General features: G+C 60.7%; 1 protein-coding gene across 1 annotated transcript; it reads right to left on the reverse strand.

Annotated features, from left to right (window-relative positions):
* Positions 1-19,102: 19,102 nt before the first annotated feature.
* LOC117650605 (cytochrome P450 4V2-like) lies at positions 19,103-22,128 on the reverse strand. The gene is made up of 5 exons (XM_034394145.1): positions 21,769-22,128; positions 20,832-21,182; positions 20,354-20,566; positions 19,769-20,082; positions 19,103-19,431 (listed from the first exon to the last, which is right to left on the reverse strand). The coding sequence occupies exons 1-5, from the start codon at positions 22,099-22,101 to the stop codon at positions 19,236-19,238; spliced, it is 1,407 nt and encodes a 468-aa protein (XP_034250036.1). The 5' UTR covers positions 22,102-22,128; the 3' UTR covers positions 19,103-19,235.
* Between the last annotated feature and the right edge of the window lie 1,762 nt (positions 22,129-23,890).

Below are 23,890 nucleotides of genomic sequence, written 5' to 3' on the forward strand. Positions count from 1 at the left end.
CTCCGCGGCCCTGCGGCGCTCGAGCCGCCACGCCGCCACGACACCACCCACTCGCCGGGCTCTCCCTCTCCCTCTCGCACTCACGAGGAGGCCCGTGCGCGTGTGAGAGAGACTGATCGATACGGAGCGCCCCGCTCGGAACCGGCCTGCTGCGCATCGCGCTGCGCGCAGCGCCTCCCTCCCGGCCGGCGGCGCGGCGCGGCACGGCGCGGCACTGCACGGGGCGCCACTACGGACGCTCCAAATCAAATGAAAAGTCCGGAAGCAGCAAGCGGCGCGAGCCACGTTAATTAACGAGGGCTGTGCGGCGTGCGAGCCGGCGTGTCCACGTCCATCGACGCGTCGCGGTGATGGCCACCTCTCCCGTCGTCCTGACGTCGTCCTAACGTCGTCATCGGGCTGGACGAGTCTCTCTCTCTCTCCCTCTCTCTCTCTCTCTCTCTGTCTCTCTCTCTCTCTCTCTCTCTGTCTCTCTCTCTCTCTCTCCCTCTCTCTCCCTCTCTAGAGCTGGGCGCCCTGCTCGTGCAAAATCAATGAACACTGCGTGAAAACGGGCTGCTTCCGAACCAAAGTGCTTGCGTGACTCTCTCCCTGCCCATGCGGCGCGAGAGAGACAGAGCGACGCTGCCGGCAAGGCGTGGCTGTCTTCTGCCGCTGACGGGGACAGATGATCGCGCTGCCCGCTCGCGGTGAAGCAGGTCTGCCCGTTGGCGTGTCCACCGTGGTCGAAAACCCAGCCGCATCTGGTGGGTCTCGAACCCTGGACCTCAGGCGGGCCGAGCAAACGCGGCACCGCCGCACCACCACTAGAGCCCTCCGCAAGGCCCTCCGTAATGCTCCGTCAAACAATAAAACTAATAGATGTTTTACGCGGCGCAACGTTATTTGCCCCGCGGCGGAGTGCGGGGAGTGCAGCAGCACGCCGCGGCCTAAGCCGGCTCAAGAGCGCCCCGCCCCGCCCCGCCCCGCCCAGTAAAGTTGGCTGGCGCTGGCTGGCACTTCAAGGGTTCGGCCGGGGAATTAGTGCGTGCTTGTGGGACGAGGAATCCAGCGATTTGTCCAGCCAATCACCGCCCCGGAATGCTGCCGCCCCCAACCAGTGCGTTCTGCCGGCTGCAGGTGCGGGCGGGGCGGTGGGGCGGCGCGTGTCCACCGCACAGTGGGCCAGAAAACCGGTGGAGGCGGCCAAAACTCTGGACGTGTTTTGAGCTCCAGAGTCGCTTAATGGGACTTGAACCGATCGTGTGACCCCACGGATTGCTCTCCGAATGAGGAATCCATTGGTGGGGTCAGATGTTCGGTTCGAGTCCTGTTCAGCGACTCTGGAGCTCAAAACGCGTCTCGGTTTTTGGCCGCCTGCACCGGTCTTCGGGCCCACTGTGCTCTCGGCGATTGGACCGCCAAAAAACGTGCATTTTTTTGCCGGACACCAATCGTCGCGCGCGGCGCCGCGGCGCGGTGTACCTTTTCAATGGAGGCGCGGCCGTGCCGCCGCTCCCCTCACCACGGCGCCGCGCGCGGCCGCGGCCAGGGCTTTGATCGGGGCGGCACCGGGGAATTGTTCCCGTCCCTTCCTTTCCCCTCCCGAGTACATACTAATTTACAAACACTACAGCCTCCCCTCCGGCCTCCCTGCCGCCCGCCGGACTCACCAGGCCGACCAGGCCGACCGGGCAGCACCGCGACGGCCACGGCGGCAGGGCGGTCGGCAGACAGGCCAGCCGGCCGCCCGATTCCGAGGACCCGCTCCGTCGCTCCGTCTCTCTCGCACTCGTGGGGGCGCTCCGTGAGTGCGAGAGAGACAGAGCCCTGTTCGGAAGCAGTGTGCTGGGCCGGGGCAGGCGAGCCCAGGCCTGCCCCGGGGCGGCCGAAGTAACAATAGCCAAGTTGCAGCCGGCGAGGGGCGTCCGAGCCACCCCGCCCTGCCGCGCTGCCGCCCGGTCCCGGACGCAACCACCACGCCGACGACGCGGACGGGCAGGGCATGTCGGGCCTTTCGGACGCCGCTCCTCGCCTCCCAGTGGCCTGGAGGTCGGGTACGCCGCGCCGCGCCACGCCACGCATGTTGCGGGATAATAGATGCCGGCCGGCTTGCTCGACGTGCGGCAAGGCCGGCGAGGCCGGCGAGGCCGTGCGGTCAGCGGCAAATCCAACAGCGTGGTGTATGGAAAGGGGGGGGGCAACGCCAGGCAACGCCGAGCAAACTTCATCGATGAGCTGCTGGTGGTCTTCGGCGGCCCTGCCCCAGGGCGGCGGGGCGCGCTGGGTGGGGCGGGGCCTTCTTGACCGGCAGGGCCAGGCTCTAGGCCAGGCCAGGCCGACCCAGCGAGGGCGCCCAGCTCAGGCCCAGGCTTGCCCTGCAGATGGTCAAAGCAAGCAGCAACAGAGTCAAGGGGGAGTCGAGTGCAAAGTCTGGGCCTAAGCCTCAGCCCGCCGTCGCTACGCTGGGAGCCTTGCCGTGCCCAGGGCCCGGCAGCCCTGCACTCACTGGGCCCGGCAACTGGCGCACAGACGACCGGTAGAGGCGGGCAAAATTCCGGACGCGTTTTGAGCTCCAGAGTCGCTAAATGGGACTCAAACCGAACGTGTGACCCCCAGCAACCGACTGCTCTCCGAACGAGGAATCCATTGGTGGGGTCACACGTTCGGTTCGACTCCTGTTTAGCGACTCTCGAGCTCAAAACGCGTCTAGAGTTTTAGCTGCCGGCGCCGGTCTTTTTAGGCGCTGGGAAACTGAACCCGTCTCGACCCCGCGGCCGTCGCATCGTCCGGAGCGCTGCGCTGCTGCTTCCAAGTCCACGCAGCTAGCCACCGCCGCCAGCGGACCTCGCCCGGACTCCCTCGGGGACAACCCCGTCGGCCTCACCTCGGCGGGCTGTGCAGGCCCATTCCGCACAGTCGCCCTGTCTCTCTCGCACTCATGACGCGCGCCGTAGAGATGCGAGAGAGACAGGGCGACTGAGCGGAACCGCTGCGCATGCCGGGCCGGGCTGGCTGGAGGCGCCCCCGCCCCGCTATGCATATTGCTGAGAGCCCCGGGGGATTTGGCGTCCCGCTCCTCCCTCTCTCCCTCGCATGCGGCGCCCCGTCCCACGGCGACATCTGTTTGTTGACGGGATGTGCCGAGTCTCTTGCCGATAACTAACTAGCGCACTCTGCGGTGTGGCGCGGCGTGGCGGCCGAGCCCCTAGTGTGCAGGCTGTACCGCGGCACACGAGCGCCGCGGGCAGGCGTGTTGCAATCGGCAGGCGGCTGCCGTCATAGGCGGGAGGGAACACGACGCGCCGCACAGCGGATTTGCCACTAGACCGGCGGAGGCGGCCAAAACCCTAGACGCGCTTTGAGCTGCTGAGTCGCTAGACTGGGCTCGAACCGAGTGTATGACCCCCACCAATGGATTACCTCGTTCAGAGAGCCATCCATTGGTGGGGTCACACGTTCGGTTTGAGACCCATTTAGCGACTCTGGAGCTCAAAACGCGTCTAAAGTTTTGGCCGCCCCCACCGGTCTTCTGGCCCACGCCGAGCTCCGGAGCCCCCTTTTCGTACCGCCCCATCGCAGCGGCACGGCGGCACATTTCCATAAGTAAATGCAACGGACTGCCGAGTTGATCTCTAAAACACTTAGAGGATTGGAGAGGAAATAATACAAGTCAGACTGCTCGTCTCGGCAAGTGGTAATCCGATTGCCGGCGCGAGCCGCGGCACGGCGCCCCCGAGGCGACGTCGCCGACGTGCTCGTCGCGGTGCCCGAGTCCCGGACACGGCGCAAGTGGCGGCAACGGGAGCCGGAGATACGTCGGTTCGACGCGGTCCGGGAGTCCGCCGCCTTGGCCGCCCCGCCGCCCCGCCATGCACTCGACGGGTACCAGGCGGCGCACGGATTACGGGCCCAACTTGCCGAGAGTATCCGCTAAGTCGCTCTTCGCCGGGATTTGTGCTTCGGGAATTATCCGGCAACTTTGTCCTCTCATCGCGATCCGGTACCCGGCCGGCTTGCCTGACGAGCAGTCGTGCTCGAAAGGCAGGGCGGATGGACACAGTGGACCGGAAGCCCGGTGGAGGCGGCCGAAACCTTACGCGCTTTGAGCTCCAGAGTCGCTAAACAGGACTCGAACTGAACGTGTGACCCCACCAATAGATTCCCCATTCCGAGAGCAATCCATTGGTGGGGTCACACGTTCAGTTCGAGTCTGGAGCTCAAAGCACGTTAGAGTTTTGGCCGCCACCGGTCTTCTGGCTCACTGTGTGACGGGAGGCAAGTCAGCAGACACCCGAGTGGCCTGGTCGGGTTTTCTCCCCCGGTTCGAATTCTTTATCAACCCCGCCCCCCTCTCCCTGCGTAATCGAGGTCATTCCCCAATCTTCCAGAGAAGTTGATCGGCAACTCACTGAGAGGAGAGGCCCTGCTTCGCTAATACGTCGCCCAGATTCCTCATCGCGGACCCCAAACTTTTGCCTCGAAAAATAAGCCCCTTGGTTTCGCTTATTGGAATGGAAAAGTCTGCGCGGGCCGCGGAGGCGCGGAGCCGCGGAGTGGAGGGCCGCGGCTTGCCTTGGCGGACGGCGCCAAACTTGGCCACTTTGATTGACAGTGGCGCGGTCTCAGCCTCAACGCTGTCGCTCTGTCTCCGTCGCACTCACGGCGCGGCCCCAAAGGTGCGAGAGAGACAGGACCACTCGGCCGGCGGCCATAAAGACGAGACGCCCCACGCTGCCTGCAGCTGCACGCTCCCACCAAAAAGTAAAAATTCCAATGCTTACGCATTGCACGGTGTTCCGGTTGTGGAAATAATGTAAGTTAATGAAAGAAGATTTGAAGTTAGAAATACGAAGAAGGGAGTAAATTTTATATTTTGGGGCTGAGAGAGAACCGCAGCCTTTAAAAGCAAGCCAAACAACCCAACCTCAGCAACAATGGAGAGGCAGTTTCAGGGGAGGAGGCCTCAGGCTCCCGATGCCTTCCAGCGAGCTCGCTCGACCCCGAGCGGCACTGGAGGGGGCGGGGGAGACACGCTGCTGGCGGAGGAGCACGCGGCGAGCCCTATGTCTTGACGAATAAGGAACCCCCGCGAGACTCTTGGGTTACTCGCGGAGAGCCCCTCGACTTTTGGACAAGGTGCGCGGGTTGAGCTGGGCACTTGGATCTAACAACAGACTTGGTGAACGTGAGCGTAGGTACTGGAGCACTGCGTGTGGACTAGTCAACCCGCGGATCCAGGCCCACTGGAAACCCAGGTCTGAGGCTCCCAAACCCGATTATTCGGGTGCTGGCTGTACACGCAAACCCGGTTCTTCGCTTCCTTATAATCCACGTACTCGAAGTACCCTTGCCCCGCGGCTCATTTTATTGAGAGCCCTATAGACCTTTTCTTTAGGATGCAAGCTAAAGTTACTATTTATGCTAAGGCTGTTAAGCATCAAAGGCTCAACGGATTCAACTGCATTCATTCAAGTACCCGTATCAAAGTGTTCAATTTGATTGTAGATTTGTTCAGTCAAAGAATTCAAAATTGTCCTACAAACATCTCGTTTGCACGGAATTTTCTAATTTTTCACGCCGGTTTTGATAGACTTGGTACTTAAGAAAGTATTTCATTATTTTGACTTTTCAATTTTGTACGCAGGTCAAAGACATTAACTTGACACTTCTTTGATTAGGGTCTCGATGCGCCCCGTCACTCGGGCATGCCCGGAATCATGCCGAAAGGCACGGGCACGCCCGAAATCCACCCGGCCGGGCAGCGGTCGGGGTCGCGGTACGATTCCGGGCCGCCCGCGACAGCGGGGCTCATTTCGGGCTTGCCGCGTGCCGGCGGCGGGTGGATTTCGGGCGTGCCGAGCGCATTTAGGCATCATTCAGGGCATGCCGGACACTTCGGCATCATTTCGACATCATTTCGACACATTCTCGGCACGATCTTTTTTAAACGGGGAACAGTGATCAGTTTTTGTCACTTTGATGAGGCAGGAAGTTTAGTTTTGAGGAGTGGCACATTTTTTCTTCGAAACGTTTCTGGAAAATGTGAACGGATAAGGGTGCTTGATTGTTGCAAATTTATGTTTTGGTCGTTTACGCGAAATTTCCACGATAAATTTTTTAGATTTTCTGGATTTTTTATTGTATTATGATAAGGATTAATATGGCGGGAACGAAATGTTGATCCTGGGGGGTCCGTAGAAGAAGAATTCTGAGCGGCCCCGGGCAATAGGGGTCCTCCTTCGTCGGAACCCCTAAAAACGGAAATTATTCAAAAGAGTATTTCCGGGAGCACGAAAAGAAAAATTCAGGGGACATCCTGGATAAGGACTGAAATCCCTCCTGGCCCGTTCGCTCCTGGAGGAGAGCGACGAGGGGCGGCAGGGAGGGGGAGGGGGCAGGGAGGGGCAGAACAGGGGGAAGAAAGAGGCCTCCTGGACTGGCTAAACTTGGTGGTGTAATTAATTTTGTCCGTCTCATGCGAAACCTTTGAAGACGCCGGGCCGAGAGGATACAGGGTGGTGCGTCCCGCGTGGCGGGGTCTAGGAGCAGAGGGAGCGCGGGCCTCGGGGGCCAGGGAGGAATCGGCAGGACCACTTGCATCATTACTCGGGCCTCGCAGAGGACTCCCGTCGGTAATTTTACCTCCACGTCCCGGGCGCCGCGGCGCGCCGCCCCCCGACTGCGGCCCGCCCTGGGCCCGCCCTGGACCGCCAGCTGCCAGATCAAATTAAATGCAACTTTTCCGTGAAAGGGAACAGAACCCTCCTCGCCGGACTGGCGGACTCTCGCCGACAACACAAGGCGAGGCGGGGCGGGGCGGCGGGGCGCGAATCTGATGCCGCCTCAAAGAAGCCGAGGCGGTATCGCCTCGTCATCCATCCGGCGGAGTGCAGCCGCCGGGGGAGTCGTTTCGTCGCGCCGTCTTCGTCGCACTCACGGGGCCCTCCGTCAGGGTGCGAGAGAGACAGAGCGACAAACCGCTCCTCTGAAAAAGAAGCTCAGGGCAAGCACTGGCCTCGGCCAAAGGCAGGCCGAGGGAAATCAAAGGAGCGGGAAAGATAGTCATTAAATTGAGAAGCATCGTGGGCTGGGGCAGTAGGGTGCGTCACTTTGTCTCTCTCGCACCTTTCTGGGAAGCTCCCTGGGTGCGAGAGAGACAGCAGAGCAAGGAGAACAGTGTTCGGCCTGCTCGCCGCAGTGCAGAGAGAGAGAGAGAGAGAGAGAGAGAGAGAGAGAGAGAGAGAGAGAGAGAGAGAGAGAGAGAGAGAGAGAGAGAGAGAGAGAGAGAGAGAGAGAGAGAGAGAGAGAGGGAGGGAGAGAGAGGCGGGTGCAGTTTGTCCGCGGCGCCATGATGGCCGTGATGGGGAGATCGCTGGCCGCACACAAAGGACCGCGTTCCGGCCAAAGGACACCACCGTCCGCCGTCCGCGGGGGCAGCAGGGCCGCGAGGGCCCACAACCCGAGGGCGGAGGGCATGGCGCGGCACGGCACGGCACGGCATGGCGGCAGGACCGGCCGAGGGCGACCCCTTTCGGGTCCGCTCCGGCCAGGGCCCGCCGTACGACAAGAGGGTTTTTCGGTCACAGCATCCAAACCGTTCAAGATGGACTTTATTTTGAGCAGGTGCTGATACAAAGGAGGGAAGAGGGGCGGGAGAGAATCGGTGGCACCGGGATGGACCGGCTGAAAGGTGGGCAGAAAGCCAGTGTCACTGTGAGTAGGCAAAAAGTGCTTCTACTCCACCCTTTCCCCTTTTTACAAAATGCCGCCTCTCGATCCATCCCCGATATTTAGTAACGGAAACTTGAAATGTTTGGTCGTGGGTTCAATCACCCTCCAGCGCGTTGCCACTTCTCGGTGGTCTGGAGTAAGCCACGGCGGCCATGGCTGCTTTTGTTTTGTTTTCTTCGCCGTCTTCGTCTCTCGAGTCGAGTGCAAATAACCACGACAGCTGCCGGCCGAATCCGAATCTAAATATGGATGATTCTGGTTATTCGCACTCCAGGAGCGCGCTGTCGTTCCGTTTCCGCCATTAGCGGGAAGCAGCGAACGCCGCGCGCCGCGCCGCACCGGCTCGCGGGTTCAGCGGGTTCGTGCCGCGCGGCTGGAAACGCCAGAGCCGAAACAACGTGGCGCCGCGTCCGTCGCCCCGTCGCCCTGTCGCACCGCCGCACCGGTACCTCGTCACAACGTGACAGCGTCACAGCGCGGCGCAGTCCTCGGCGGAAGGCGCAGAGACGACGGGCGCGTCGCGGGACACGGCTCGCCGCTGAAAGGGGTTATTTCCGTCATGCAGCGGACAGACTTTAAATTGAATTCCGCCGGTCAACGTTTTGCCACGCGCTGTCCTCTGAATATTTCAGAGCGGGATGCTCGCTGCGTCTCTCTCGCACCCGTGCCGCGCCGTGCCACGCCCCGTGAGTGCGAGAGGGGCAGAGCGACGCCGCGGATTCAGATTTCGCCGGCAGGGTGGCGGACGGCAAAGCGGCCAGGACGGTCCAGGTCGTCGTCCTGGACGCTCTGCCTCCGCCGGAGAGGAAAATAAAGTCAGGCTGAGTCGTTCCTCGCAGCTCTGTCTCTCTCGCACCTGCTGGGGACGCCCCATGAGTGCGAGAGAGACAGAGCAGCGAAAACGACTCCAGGAATCAGTCTGCAGAGCTTCGCGGCGCGTAAGTGGTTTGAACGGTTCAGAGCACGGCGTCTCGCTCGCCCTCCACCCAGACACTGTGTTTGTCCAGAAGATGGCGGAGGCTGGCTCCCAAAGACGGCCAGGACGACGCGCCAGGACTCGGGATGTTAATTTAGCCCGCCGAGCAAACAGGGCGCGCGGGGACAGGACGCACACAAACACAGACGGGGCGCCGAGCGACGCGCAGACACACACGTTCCCTCCACTACTTACGGTTAGTTTAACCGACCGCCGCCGCGCTGCCGCCGCGCTGCCGCCGCGTGCGTTTCCGGTTCCCTCCCGCCAAGCGAAATGCCAGCGTCGTTTTTTGGGTCAAGATGCTGTCACGGCACTGTCACTGCACAGTGGGCCAGAAGACCGGTGGAGGCCGCCAAAATTCTAAACGCGTTTTGAGCTCCAGAGTCGCTAGAGATGGGTCTCGAACCGAACGTGTGACCCCACTAATGGATTGCTCTCCGAACGAGGATTCCATAGGTGGGGTCACACGTTCGGTTCGAGTCGTAGCTGTTTAGGAACCCTTGTGTTCAAAACGCGTCTAGAGTTTAGTCCTCCTTCAAGTCTTCAAGTCAGGCGTTCGGCAAGCTCCTCGAGGGGCATCGACGCCGAGGTGCTCCGTGGTCACCGAGACCCCCGCTGCCCCCCGCCCCCACACCGCTAAGGGCAAGCTCCTCGTGGGGCCGCGAGTCTGGACGGGCGGATCCAGAGACGCGCTCAGGGGGTGCCATGTCGCAAAAGTTATGCCTGCCCACACCTACAGTGGCACCGCTTTCGTCCGCGCGTCGCGCCACCCCCTTCCCCTGGAGCCCCTCGCCCGGGACGGCCCGGGACGGCCCGGGACGGGGAACCGCCTGATATCCGCCATTTAGCAGTCGGCGAGACGGGGCATTTGTCCGGAGGGGAGGCAAGGCCGGGCAGAGCCAGGCAGAGCGGCAAAGTCCCGTTGGCGTCCCTTTTGTTGCGAGCAGAACATCTGCGGCCGACTAGCGGCGGTAAGTCGCGGTGCGTCTATTAGGAGCGCTACATTGAATGTAATTAAATAGGAATCACCCGAATCGGTTCGGAATAAGAGAGCGCTGAGCGAGGGAGACAGACAGACGGGCCGGCCGGGCCGCACCGGAAGAAAGGACAGAGTGAGTGAGAGAGAGGCAGCGAGATAAGAGGCTTAAAGTGCGAAAGTTGGACAAACTGAGAGAGGAAAGGCCCGCCGGAGTGTAAGCCGGGACGAGGAGGCCTGCCTGCCTGCCTGCCTGCCTGCCTGGCTGCTTGGCTGCCTGTCTGCCTGCCTGCCTGCCTGCCTGCCTGCCTGCCTGCCTGCCCTGCCTGCCTGCCTGCCTGCCTGCCTGCCTGCCTGCCTGCCTGCCTGCCTGCCTGCCTGCCTGCCTGCCTGCCTGCCTGCCTGCCTGCCTGCCTGCCTGCCTGCCTGCCCGGCTGCAGAGCGACGAGTGGCTCGAAGAGGCCGAATACTGCGGAGAGAGTCCGGTGGCCATTGGCCCTAACGCTGAAGGTCTACGACCTGCATTAAACCTTTTGCCAACTTCATATTTTATTACAGATTACTTATGACATTTGCAAGGTTGCAAAGAAAACACTTGGTGATTTTCGACGCAATTTGGTACAGCAGCCTTTATTCTCCAGAGAGTTGTGAAGATTTTCACAGTGGGGAGGATAGGGCCCCGCGATACCGGTGGCTATGGCCTGTGCCCCGCCGCCCACAGTGCACTGCAGTGGGCCAGAAGACCGGCGGAGGCGGCCAAAACGGCGCGTGCAGAGCTCCAGAGTCGCTTCATGGGACTCGAACCGAACGTGTGACCCCACCAATAGATTGGTCTTCGGACGAGGAATCCATTGGTGGGATCACACGTTCGCTTCGAGTCCTGTTCAGCGACTCTGAGGCTCAAAACGCGTCTGGAGTTTTGGCCGCCACCACCGGTTTTCTGGCCCACTGTGCGGCGTCCCCCACGACAAAGGGTATTTCCAGTGGCGGGACAAGGGCGCGAGGATGGGGGCCATACGCTGGCCCTGCAAAAAGGGCGGAGAGACTAAAAGAGCGCCTTTTTATCTCCACTGTAATTATTTAACTGCGTATCGCCGTGACTGGGAGAAAGAATGGCCGAAAAAGAAGAGAGGCCGGGAGGACGTGGATTCCTGCAAGCCTGGAAGCGGAAGCCTGGAATCACGGAAAACTGGATTCCTGGAATCAGAGAGTCACTGGAGCTGGAGGGCCGTGCCGTGCGCTCCGGAGCGGGTCGTTAAAATTCCCGGAAACCGTCCGGGCAGAAAACAAGCGCCGAGTGCTGCCATGGGCATGGCTAGTTAGTGGGACGACCAGCCATTGCCGAAAGCGGCGAGCGAGGCGGCCCCCACACTGCCAAACCAAGTCCACACCTTCTGGTGCGGAGTGATTCTCCACACTTGGGCGTGTGCAGTTTGCATTCTTCGCGCTTTAAGTATAGCCTCAAAGAGCCCCTATCTCTTGGGCAAACGTCGTGGACAACTCCCCCCGCCAAGTGTGGAGACTGACTCTGCACTCCCAGTGCGGAGACTGCGAATTTCACGGAGTTCTCCTCACTGTTGGTTCCACAGTGCAGTCTGACACCAAACACTGTCTCTCTCGCACCGAGGCGGGATGCGCCCCCAGTGCGAGAGAGCCTGCGTGCGACGAGCAGCGCGGCTGTCAATGCGCTACAGCCACTCCACGCCGGATTTCTGCGCTGTTCGACAATAACCCCGAGTGTGGTGGCGGGGCGGATCCGGGCGGAGAGGGTGATTCAGTGCGAGCACGCAGTAAAACACACGCACAGCGCGCACAGAGGGCCGGCGTAGGCCGAGAGGCTCGCAGTCGCTCTGTCTCTCTCACGCTCATAGGCGTACCACATAGGTGCGAGAGAGACAGAGCGACGAAAACGACTCCCGGATTCAGCCCGCTGGTGTAGTAATTTGTCTAGCAGCGTGTAGCCGATGGCGACCGAAGGCAAGTCAGATGCAGCAGGCAGGGAAGTGGTGGTGGGGGAGTCTTTACTTCCCGGCGAGCGATAACCGCTTCAAAGGCAGGACGGCTCCTCTATTCTAATTTTGGCGAATTGAGCAAAAAGTGCTCGGTGGGCTGCGGCGGCCAAAAGCCCGGACGCGGTTTGAGCTCCAGAGTCGCTTCATGGCACTGAACGTGTGACCCCCACCAATGGATTGCTCTCCGAACGAGGAATCCATTGATGTGGTCACTCGCTTCGTGCTAGTCCCATTGAGCTACTGTGGTGCTCAAACGCGGCTCGAGTTTTGGCCGCCTGCACCGGTCCTCTGGTCCACTGTGCACTTTAGAGGAGAACAATCACAGGGAGCGATGCCACAGCAAGAAAGGCGGCGTGAAAGTTGCCTTCCGTTCTACTGGTTCCACCGTGCACTGCCCTGCCTCGCCTGACGTGAGGGAGGGTCGACGGACCGCCGGGCGTGTCACCCCCACGCCACTGGACCCCACTGCACCTGGCCGCCCAGCCCTCGAACAAGTGGCGACCGACCAACTTTTAATTATTTTTGACCCGAGCAAGCGCAGACACACAGGTTGCTCCACTTTGAGGTCACATCGTCCCCTAATGCGCCCCCCCCTCTCCCCCAAACAGTCTGGCTCTCGGATTGCTCATTCTGTTCGGCCCTTGTAACACCCCCCCCCTCCCCCTCCCCCTCCCTCTCTCTCCGCTGCCCCCTTGGAGGGGCGCGTTCCGCGGGCCTGGTACTCGGCAGCCAGGCGAAAAGTAAACTCATCACTTGCAGCAGCAGAGCTGGCGCTTTGCATTCTGGAGGGGGGGGGGCGCTTTAATTCTCGTGTGTCACCGCGGCAGCCTGATGCTGTCGCTGTCTCTCTCGCACCCGCAGGGGGAGCGCCACGAGTGCGAGAGAGACAGTGTGAGTCACACTGTGTGACTGTCGCTTTATCGGCACCGCGAAGACGGAGGTGCGACGGTGCGACCCTCCGCACAGTGGGCCGGAAGACCGGTGGAGGCGGGCCCGAAATGGTATACGATCAGTGTGGTCCAGCCCGTAGTGGTAATGGTAATGGCGGGTAGGCCAGCCCGCCGGACAGCCGCGCAGCCACGCGGCCTACCCGGCACGGCTGTGGGCTCGCACGACCGGACTGCACTTTGAGGCCGCTGAGAGACTCGCCGTGCCGACAAACTCGACCTGCCCGGCCCGGCCCGTTCGGGTGCCGGCTGGTCCAAGGGCTGGTCCCAGCCCTGGTCCCAGCGTCCGGGCGGTAGCGGCGAGGCCGAGGCAAGGCCGGGCCGGGACCCTCCGGGGACGCGGGGATGTTGTTCGGCCCCTCCGCGCCCCTCGCCTCTCGGCGTCACTGACTCGCACTCACACTGCACTGCAGCGCGCCACACGCCAGACAGGGTAGTGCTGGGCGTGGCCGAGGCCCGACAAGGCACGGCACGGCGCGGCCGACAGCTTGAAAGGGCCCACGGCAGCCGACGGCAGCCGACGGCAGCCCGGACAGGAAGGTCGTGAGCTCCGGAAACGAAGCCAATCAGAGCCTGGAAGGCGTTCTGGTCGTCGTCACCTGCCCCGCGCCCAGCCCCGCCTTCCCGCCGCCCACGGCCCCGGCGCTAAGCCCGGGTACCCATTTTGCCCCTCCCCCTTCGGGCCGCTGTCCGGAATCCAGCTCCAGCCGTGACGAGGTGGCTTGTCTTGCTGCTTGCCCGTCTCCAGGAACACGGCCAGCACGGCCAGCAGCGCGGCGAGGCGTGTCGCTGCACTCCGCTGCACAGCCAGCAGACTGATTAGAGAGTCGTTTTCATCCCTCTGTCTCTGTCGCACCTGGACGGAACGCCCCACGAGTGCGAGAGAGACGGAGAGCCTCTCTGAGTCGGCCTGCCGTCCAGTCCGATGGCTGCAGCCCCATTCCAGGGCCGCTGCGAGAGGGACAGGCGATTGGCGGAACGCTGCGCGGAACGCGGCGGCAAGTCCGGCGCGATGCGGCGCCATGCCTCCGCGCGGCACACCGTCACAATGTGGGTCATCACTTGCTGATTTCGCTCAGTGTGTCAAAATCAAAACTGTTTGATAGATAGTCACAAAGTGGCCCTTTGGGAGCACGGGAGCTTTCATGAAAGTTTCGTCAATCTGTGATGACTGCGCTCTGGTCGGTCATTCGCGATTTTGTCATCGAGAGACAACAAAGTTTCACAGTGCGCAAGCCCCGCAAAAGTACCTCCCCAGCGCGCTGCGACTGCGACGCACAGCCTGCGTCCCATCCATCCCTGAGTGGAAGAAGACCTGGAGCGGCGGCCAGGACCCGCCAGGACGCCAGTTCGGGAAGAGACGGCGGCGGCCACTCTGGGGGGCGGACCCTTCCTCCTTTCTTCGCCCCGGTGACACGAAAGGGCGGCGAGGTGCACGACCTGGGCGACCTGCTGCGCGAACAACACGCTGCAGCACGCCGAGGTGCGCGCCCTGCCCTGCCCCGCCCCGCCCCGGCACTGGCCGTCCGCGCCGTCTCCGCTGGCTTGACAGTAAAACCAACAACCAACGCCCCGCCATAAGGCCATAAGGGGGCGCGCGTAAAAATCAAGGCAACGCCGCCGTAACGTTGCGAAGAACCCCGAGGACCCCAAGGACCCCAGCGAGGACCTCGGCCTGGACGGCGGCCGTCAAAAAGAGAGGTGGGTTGTGTTTGTGTACGGGTGTGGTTTCCTGGTTTTGTGTGTGTGTGTGTGTGGTGAGAGAGAGGAGAGAGAGGAGAGAGAGAGAGAGAGAGAGAGAGAGAGAGAGAGAGAGAGAGGAGAGAGAGAGAGAGAGAGAGAGAGAGAGAGAGAGAGAACGCTATGTGTGTGTGCGTGTCGCCTGCTGGTTTTAAACCCGCTGCGAACTTGGAGCCTGCTGCGCGGCCAGTGCGTTCCATTAGCCGAGCCCGCCCCGCCCCGCCCCGCCCCTGGCCGGGTGTTCCGAGCGCCTTGTGTACGACCCCCTGCGCCGCGCCCTCCCCGCCGCCATTCCCTTCCAGACCACCTCTTTTTCGATTTCGGTACTTCAGCGTGCTTTCGGCGTGCTTTTGCCGCTTTGCTGCGCCGAGTCCGCAAGGCGCGTAATTACAGAAGTTGCGATCCGGTTCGATCAGCGTCAGGCTGCGCGGCGCGGCGCAGGCGGGGACGGACTGGAAAACAACAGCACGGAAAATACGAAAACAGTGCTTTGCAGCACGGCAGCCTCTGCCAATAACGCCCCTCGGCGTGAGTGGTCCGATCACCGCAAAACTCGAGTGCTCCACCTCGCCCAGCCCGTCCCTCTGCCGATGTTTGGCTTCGACTGACCCGGAGGCGCGGCCGAGCCGGCCGAGGCCGGGACCAGGACGGCCTGCCTGGTGGCCTCGGGGGCCTTGCGGGCCGCGCTGTCCTGTGCGGCCTCCACTACGGCCTCCACCAAGGCCTTCGCCTCGGCCTCGGGCGCCTCGGGCCTGTGGACGGTCCCGTCGGTGAGGTGTTTGCCTCGGAATGACGCCCCCGGCGGGACAGGTCTCAGGGGGGGGCGGGGCGGGGCGGGGCGGGGCGGGGCGGGGAGCGCGCTAGGCCGAGACAGGGTGTGTGGGGCAGGGCGGCGGTCGGCCGGGGCTCCTTTCAGAGGAAGCGGCCCATGAAATTAATTTGTTCCGTTGGCACCTCAAGTCCGGCGCGGTGCGGCCACGGAGCGGCCAGCACGCCGATGGCCTCGAGGGCCTCGAGGAGGGCGCCGGGCGCGCCGGGCACCACCGCGCCGGGGATATGCAGATCCCGCGCTTCGGCGCCGCCCCTCCAGCACGGCCTTTCCGCCGCCCGCCACGCCACGCCACGGCACCACGCCACGCCACGCCACGCCACGCCACGCCACGGCACGCCACGCCACGCCACGCCACGCCACGCCACGCCACGCCACGCCACGGCGCGTCTCGCAGCCCGAGCCCCCCACGCCCCGGCACTTCAAGTCATAACGACGACCCGCAGAGGGGCCCGCGGCGGCCGGCACGCCACGGTGGCGGCTCGCCACCCGGCCGCCCGCAAAGGGCCATCATCTCAGTACTCAGCCCCCAGCCTCCCAGCCGGGGGAGCCTTTCAAGTTTTTTTCCCCAGAGGGGCCCGGCCTGCGGGCCCGGGTGCCTGTTGACTGGGGTGCGCCCGGGGCCCCCGCCCACCCCCCCCCCTCCCAGACCTCCGCGCCCTGATCCACGCCAAGACCGTCGTCATCGTCATGGCCTCGACCTCGTCCCCGTGCCCGGCCAGACTGACTCTGTTGTCTTAGGCGCGGCGCGCGGCAGGGGCGGTGTCCTCGGTGTTCTCGGTGTCAACGGGGTCAACGGGGTCAAGCACACACGGCGGTGACGTCACGGTGACGTCAGCGGCCGGCTTTCCGGTATGCTTCGCGCTTTGCAGGACGCAGGCAGCGAGAACAGTCATTGCAGCGCGACGGACCGGAAGCCAACGAACCGCGTGTCATTAAGTCCGCTATGCGATCCACTCTTTCCAGTGCCGCTGCACTACTGTGACAGTATTCTTCAAAGGGTGGCACAGCACTGTACCCACAGCCCCCGTGTGGAGCGCGGTTGGGCGGCGCACGCACACCGGCGCACTGCCTGGCGGCCAAGTGCTGCCTCGCCTCGCCCGGCGCCGCCCTGGCCCGCCCTGGCCCAGCCGTTGCGGTCGCCAACTTCTTGTCCCATTTGCGCGCGGTCTGGTCTGGCCTGGCCTGGGCGGGTCTCGGCTTATCAAAGCTGCGGCCGGGCCTTCGGTGTTCGGTGGGGACGCTGGGCTGCTGGATGGAGAACGCCCGCCTGCCGAGTCGCTGTCGCGGGGCGGGGCGGGGCGGCGGACTCTAGTTCGGTGGGCACTCTCGCTGGCCCAGCCTAGCCGCTCGGCAATGCAGGCTCACCGGCAAATTGGTGCGAGTGAAGGGGACCCAATGCAGTGGTCACGCGGACGGGACCGGAAATGGTACAGAACTCGCCGTCGCCCTGCCGACACTGCGCTGCCCACACTCCTCGCTCCATCTCTTTCTCACTCGGGGGTGCGAGAGAGACAGAGCGAGTGCGGACGGCGGCATCGCCCGACTGCTCCGCCCAGCTCCGCCCTGCTCGCCGCGGCGCTGTCGAGTCGGGCCGCCGACAGCCCCCCCCCTCCTCGCCACGCCACGCCACCACGGCCAGCGCCGCCGAATTTAATGAGTCAAGTTTTTCGCGACTCTGTTTAGTGTACTTTGATTAATCCTGGAACTTTTAATCGGGCACCCTTGCGTCTCAGTGTCAGAGGTTGGGATGGACTCCGAAACTGCACCTCCAGAGTGTGGGTGTCCTAAGCGTGCGCATTTCTCTTGAAGGCACTCGTTTCCGTCGTTTTGACGTCTCGCGACTCACGGATGTCGTCGGGACTTCTAACGGACCCTTTGGTAGTGGAGAGAAATCCACTCGTCAATGCCAGGGCTGCCGTGCTTTGGTTTGCTTCGGTCGAGCGCCTGCGGACGAGGGACGGGCAACCCGTTTGGCTCGGGCGTGTTGCGGGCTTGCCTGCCCGCAGTTCGCAGGCGCCGTGCCCGCCTTCGACTCGGCTGGGGAGGCTCGGCCACCCTCGGCCACCCTCGGCCACCGAGCCCGGTCGAGGAAGGTGCTTGCCGTCTTTCGGAGACGGTGGCCGTTCCACAGAGGCGTTGCAATTTGCAATGTTTGGCGAGCTCGCCAGGAAAAAAAATTCCAATGCTAATCGCATTGCAGGGTGTTCCCAGTTTCATAACTGGTTTAAAAGTAAGTTTTGAAATACCAATAAAAAGGAGTCCTAGTTTGGGAACGGTATTGCAGCAAAGTTTGTCAAAACAGTAACAAATGTGTAGAAATCATCGTTTGGCCTAACTTTAGGCAGCCACTGCGTCTAATCTAGGCGGCTAATCGTTCTCCCTCAACGGGTGGGTGTTCTTTGGGCCTTACTTTAGAACACCTTTGTTACGGAGTGCGATTAGCCGCCTTAGTTTGGGAGCGGTATTGCAGCAAAGTTTGTCAAAACGGTAACAAATGTGAAGAAATCGTGGTTTGGGCTGACTTTAGGCAGCCACTGCATCTAATCTAAGGCGGCTAATCGTTCTCTCTCAACGGGTGGGTGTTCTTTGGGCCTTCTTTTGAAACACCTTTGTTATGGAGTGCGATTAGCCGCCTTAGTTTGGGAGCGGTATTCCAGCAAAGTTTGTTGAAACGGTAACACATGTGCAGAAATCGTGGTTTGAGCTGACTTTAGGCAGCCACTGCGTCTAATCTAAGGCGGCTAATCGTTCTCCCTCAACGGGTGGGTGTTCTTTGGGCCTTACTTTAGAACACTTTTGTTACGGAGTGCGATTAGCCGCCTTAGTTTGGGAGCGGTATTGCAGCAAAGTTTGTCAAAACGGTAACAAATGTGAAGAAATCGTGGTTTGGGCTGACTTTAGGCAGCCACTGCATCTAATCTAAGGCGGCTAATCGTTCTCTCTCAACGGGTGGGTGTTCTTTGGGCCTTCCTTTGAAACACCTTTGTTACGGAGTGCGATTAGCCGCCTTAGTTTGGGAGCGGTATTGCAGCAAAGTTTGTTGAAACGGTAACAAATGTGCAGAAATCGTGGTTGAGCTGACTTTAGGCACCCACTGCGACTAATCTAAAGCGGCTAATCGTTCTCCCTCAACGGGTGGGTACTCTTTGGGCCTTCCTTTAGAACACCTTTGTTACGGAGTGCGAGTGCGGTTTGTCAAACCAACCGTTTAGCTGGTCACAGAATTGAAGAAAACATGACAAGTCAACCGCAGCCTTTAGAAGCATGCCAAACAATCCAACCTCAGCAACAATGAAGGGGCAGTTTCAATGCGCGACTACTCTTTTTTCAGTCTCGCGATTTTCGAAAGGGGGCAGACACCGAGAAAATTGTTGCCAACCCACGAAAATTAATTAATTGCGTCTTTTCTGCTACGAACGTTTTACCAATGACGGATTTCAAAGATGTTCCAATGTCAGGACACAGTGCAATGCGCTAGCACTGGCATTTTCGAATTTCACGGCGTGTTGATTTCTTTTGATGGGTCACTTTAAATTTTGACAGTTGGCATGATGGTGTCGTGTCGTTGCCATGGCGATTTTTTTTTCATGTTTTAACCATTTTCTCAGAACACAGACAATTTCTTGTCACTTTGATGAGCCAGAAGGTTTAGTTTTGAGGAGTGGTACATTTTTTATTTGAACCATTTTTTCATATCATGAACGGTTCTGGTTTTCGATTGTTGCAAATTTATGTTTTTCGCGTTTACGGAAAATTTCCACGATGAATTTTCAAAAAAATTTGGAATTTTCGTTTTTTTTATAGTTGAAATAGTTTAGCGTTGTTTATTTGAAAATCGAAGAGGGGGGGGGAAGGAATCCACGGACCTCGGACAATAGGGGTTCTTGGGAACCCCTAAAAAGGACATGAGCATGAGAATGAGTATAATCTGGTCTCGGCGCCCTCGGCCTTCGGAGTGATTCTCCGAGCGTTTAGCGATGCGCGCGGAAGTGCGCGGATACCACGCAGTGTAGCGGCCTTCGTCCCTCCATCTACACATCTACCGGCGCCGCTCGAGGCGGATGGGCGCGCCGCCGTGCACGGCCATGGAGATGCCCACGACGAACTTGATGTCCTCGAGGCGCTGCGGGCCCATGAGCGCGGGCAGCACGCGGAAGCGCCGCAGGATGGTGGAGGTGGCGGTCTTGGCCGACATCAAGGCGTACCGCTGCCCGATGCAGTTCCGGACCCCGGCGCTGCGGACAGGACGGACAATGCGCGTCACTGCGTGGTCACTGCGAGACCGAGGGTGGAGAACGCCGCGATTGGCGTGCGGAGGCGTGGCGTTTGCAGCGCCCACACTGCAAGAGTTCACCACTTGCGGTGTGGGGACTGACTGCAAACTCCACATGTCCAAGAGTGGCCAGTTACTCCGCAGCAGGAAGTGGCGGAGTCTCCACACGGGTTTCAACAGTGGCGAGTCAGTGCTTGGCGCTACTCCGCGCCGCGGGCGGGGTAGCGGTGCGGCGCGGAGTATCGCCGCGAGGCAGGCGCGGGGTGTCGCGGAGTCCGCGTCCGCGGCGCGGCGCCAACCTGAAGGGCACGTAGGCGTAGGGGTGCCGGCCGCGGCTGTTCTCGGGCAGGAAGCGCTCGGGCCGGAAGGCCTCGGGGTCCGGGAAGTGGCGCGGCAGGCGGTGCGTGAAGTAGGGCACGGTGCCCACGATGCAGCCCGCCGGCAGCACGTGGCCCGACGGCAGCTTCACGTCCTGCGTGGCCTGCCGCGAGATGCCGAACGTGGGCGGGAACAGCCGCATGCTCTCCTTGATGGCGCACTCCAGGTACTGCAGGTGCGGCAGGTCCGCCGTCTCGATGGGCCGGTCCGAGCCGCCGAACACGTCGTCCAGCTCCTGCGGCAGAGGGGCGGCACAGTCGGCAGTGGGCCAGGCGGACAAAACTCAAGACGCGTTTCGAGCTCCAGAGTCGGTCAACAGGACTCGAACCGAACGTGCGTGCCCACCAATGGATTGCTTTCTGAACGAGGACTCCATTGACCACACGTTCGGTTCGAGTCCTGTTTAGCGACGCTGGAGCTCGAAACGCGTCCGGAATTCAGACCACCTTGTGCTGGCCCACTGTGTGCTGTCAGCGTACCACCACCGACCACGTGACGCTACTCACCCTCGCGATCCTGTCCTGCACGTCCTGCTTGATGGACATGACGAGCAGGAAGGTGCACAGGAAGTCCATGGAGGTGCCCACGGCCGCGCCGCTCATGGTCTTGAGCTCCTCGGTGAGCTCCTCGCGCGTGAGCTGCTTGCCCTCGGGGCAGGTGAGCACGTTGTCCAGGAAGGCCCTGCGCTTGCCCGGCGTCCCCAGCACGCCGCGCTCCAGCTGCGGCCAACAAGCGCACCGTGAAACCGAGGGAAAAGTGCAGAGCTGCCGTCCCCACTTGGATCTCGCCACGTTTGCACCATGAGAAGAGATAGGGGCTCTGCGACCTACTCCACACTTGAAGTTTGGAGTCTGCAAGTTACTTCCAAGTTACTTCTCCCTCACCAGGAAGTGTATGGATGAAGTTCTCCACGATTGGTTGGCGTGTGCGGCCTGACGGGGCTGCTTGACCTTGCCGAGCGCGCTGCGACCTCGCCTTACTCACCTGCTTCATCTTGTGGGAGAGCACGGTGCTGACGAAGGTCTCGAAGACGCTGGCGGCCTCGTAGTACTCGTCGTGCCGGCTGGAGAAGTAGAAGGTGGCGTCCCAGGCCAGCCAGGGCCGCATCACGCGGTAGAACATGACCCTGGACGCCTGCAGCTGGCACTCGACGAACTTGTCGCGGATCGCGTGCAGCTCGGGCTCCCACTCGTCCGAGAAGACGGTCTGGCAGATGGCCTCGGCCGCGTAGGCGCCCAGCATGGGCTGCGCGTCGAAGGACATGCCCGTGTCCGCGTGCACCGCCATCTTGGCGCACAGCGTCCGCGCGCTCTGCTCGAACAGCGGCAGGAAGCCCTGCGCAGTGCACCACGCCTTGTAGCGAACCTTCAACGTTTTTGCGGATTTGGCCAGCGGCGGTGCTTGCACCTGCACTGGTAGAACTGACAGTGGCGGATCCAGAGCCGATCCAGAGGCGTCCTTGGGTGGGGGTGGGGGCAGAGTAGCACTTTGTGCCTACTTACATGAGCAAAGTAGTACTTTTTGCCTTCGCCTACCTTTCAGGCGGCTATCTAGATTTTCCTCCCCCAGTAGTGTCCACGCCCCGCCTGAGACGTACTTCTACGCCCTTTTTCAAGTGCAGTGATTGCTGCGCTTTGTTTCAAGCGTAGTTGTGCGTTTCACCTCGCTCCGCCTATCTAAATGCATGTGAGAATTTCTTCTCTACGCTTGATTCAAGCGTAGAATGAGGCGTACAACTGCGTTTCGGTTTTCCCAGAGTAGCAGCGCGTCAGCGCGAATACCGAGGCAAAGCCCCGGCCCCCAAATTGGCACCTAGTTTGGCGGCCTGAGAGGTGAGAAAACGGCCGCCTTGTCCCTACAAGTGCACAAAAAGTGCTGCTTTTTGAAGGCTGCTCCTGGGCCCGCCACTGCGCGCCACTACCTGCAGGATCTCGAGGTGCAGCGAGGGGCTGATGGCGCGGCGGTGGCGGCGGTGGTCGTCCGCGTCCAGGGTCACCAGGCCCTCGCCCAGGATGGGCTTCATCATGTCGCAGATCCAGGCGGGCTTGTGCTGCAACGCCGGGCTGGTGTAGAACACTTCCAGGTCCTCGGGCTCGGAGATGGTGACGTTGACGACGGGCCAGGCCCAGAAGCGCACCGTGTTGCCGTACTCCCTCTGCACGGCCAGGGCCTTCGCGAACACGTCCTCCGTGGGGCCGACCATCCGGAGCACGCCGGCCGGCGGCCCGGGGATCTTGCGCGCCATCCAGAACATCCTGGCCGTCCTGGCGGCCTTGGCGGCCACGGCCCAGCCGAAGCACGCCGCCAGCAGCGCGGCCGCCACCAGCAGCAGCAGGGGGGCCATGTCCGGGTCGGGGAGGCCGGGGCCCCTCACTCAGGCAGGCAGAGGACGAGCAGGACGCGCGGTACCTCGGGCCGAGTCTGAACGCGACGGTGTATTCGCACGAGACGCGGAGAGTGAGGGACCCCAAAGCGTGCAGTACATCCGTGTCGAGGTGCGCCTTATTTTCAACTGGCGTCCTCATCGCGCTGCTGCGTCGTGTTCCGGCCGACACGCCTCCCGACTCCGGCGCCCTTTTTCAGACGACGCACCTTTGACAATGCCCCGCGGCAGCGAAAAAACGGAAACAAACAACTCATACATATCGCTGGAACAGCATGCCGCAGTGGAGCGGGTGTCCGTGCCTTGCGCCTCCAAGACAGTGGCGTGGCGTGGCGTGGCGTGGTTGAGAGGGACTTCATTAGCGATGATAACGCATCCAAGCACAGGCAAGATATTGACGAAATCGGACTGTGTGATAGATAGTATAACAAACTAACCATGCGAAATAAAAAAAATTCCAATGCTAATCGCATTGCAGGGTGTTCCCAGTTTCATAACTGGTTTAAAAGTAAGTTTTGAAATACCATAAAAAGGGGTCCTGGTTTGGGGAAAGGTATTGCAGCAAAGTTGTCAAAACAGTAACAAAAGTGTAGAAATCATCGTTTGGCCTAAGTTTAGGCAGCCACTGCGTCTAATCTAAGGCGGCTAATCGTTCTCCCCCAACGGGTGGGTGTTCTTTGGGCCTTACTTTAGAAACCTTTGTTTCGGAGTGCGATTAGCGCCTTAGTTTGGGAGCGGTATTGCAGCAAAGTTTGTCAAAACAGTAAAAATGTGAAGAAATCGTGGTTTTGGGGTGACTTTTGGCAGCCACTGCATCTAATCTAAGGCGGCTAATCGTTCTCTCTAACGGGTGGGTGTTCTTTTGGGCCTTTCCCCTTTAAACACCTTTGTACGGAGTTCGATTTGCCGCCTTAGTTTGGGAGCGGTATTGCAGCAAAGTTTGTTGAAACGGTAACAAATGTGTAGAAATCATCGTTTGGCCTAACTTTAGGCAGCCACTGCGTTAATCTAAGGCGGCTAATCGTTCTCCCTCAACGGGGGGTGTTCTTTGGGCCTTTCTTTTGAACACCTTTGTTACGGAGTTCGATTAGCCGCCTTAGTTTGGGGGCGGTATTGCAGCAAAGTTTGTCAAAACGGTAACAAATGTGAAGAAATCGTGGTTTGAGCTGACTTTAGGCACCCACTGCGACTAATCTAAGGCGGCTAATCGTTCTCCCCGCGGGTGGGTACTCTTTGGGGCCCTTTCCTTTTGAACACCTTTGTTACGGAGTACGAGTGCGGTTTGTCAAACCAACCGTTTAGCTGGTCACAGAATTGAGGAAAAAATGACAAGTCAACCGCAGCCTTTAGAAGCATGCCCAAAAAATCCAAACCCCAGCAACAAAGAAGGGGCAGTTTCAATGCGCGACTACTCGTTTTTTTAGTCTCGCGATTTTTGAAAGGGCGCAGACACCGAGAAAATTGTTGCCAACCCACGAAAATTAATTTATTGCGTCTTTTCTGCTACGAACGTTTTACCAATGACGGATTTCAAAGATGTTCCAATGTCAGGGCACAGTGCAATGCGCTAGCATTGGCATTTTCGAATTTCACGGCGTGTTGATTTCTTTGATGGGTCACTTTAAATTTTGACAGTTGGCATGATGGTGTCGTGTCGTTG

The sequence above is a fragment of the Thrips palmi genome, unplaced genomic scaffold, assembly GCF_012932325.1.
Source record: "Thrips palmi isolate BJ-2018 unplaced genomic scaffold, TpBJ-2018v1 HiC_scaffold_5, whole genome shotgun sequence".
Classification (NCBI taxonomy): Eukaryota; Metazoa; Arthropoda; class Insecta; order Thysanoptera; family Thripidae; genus Thrips; species Thrips palmi.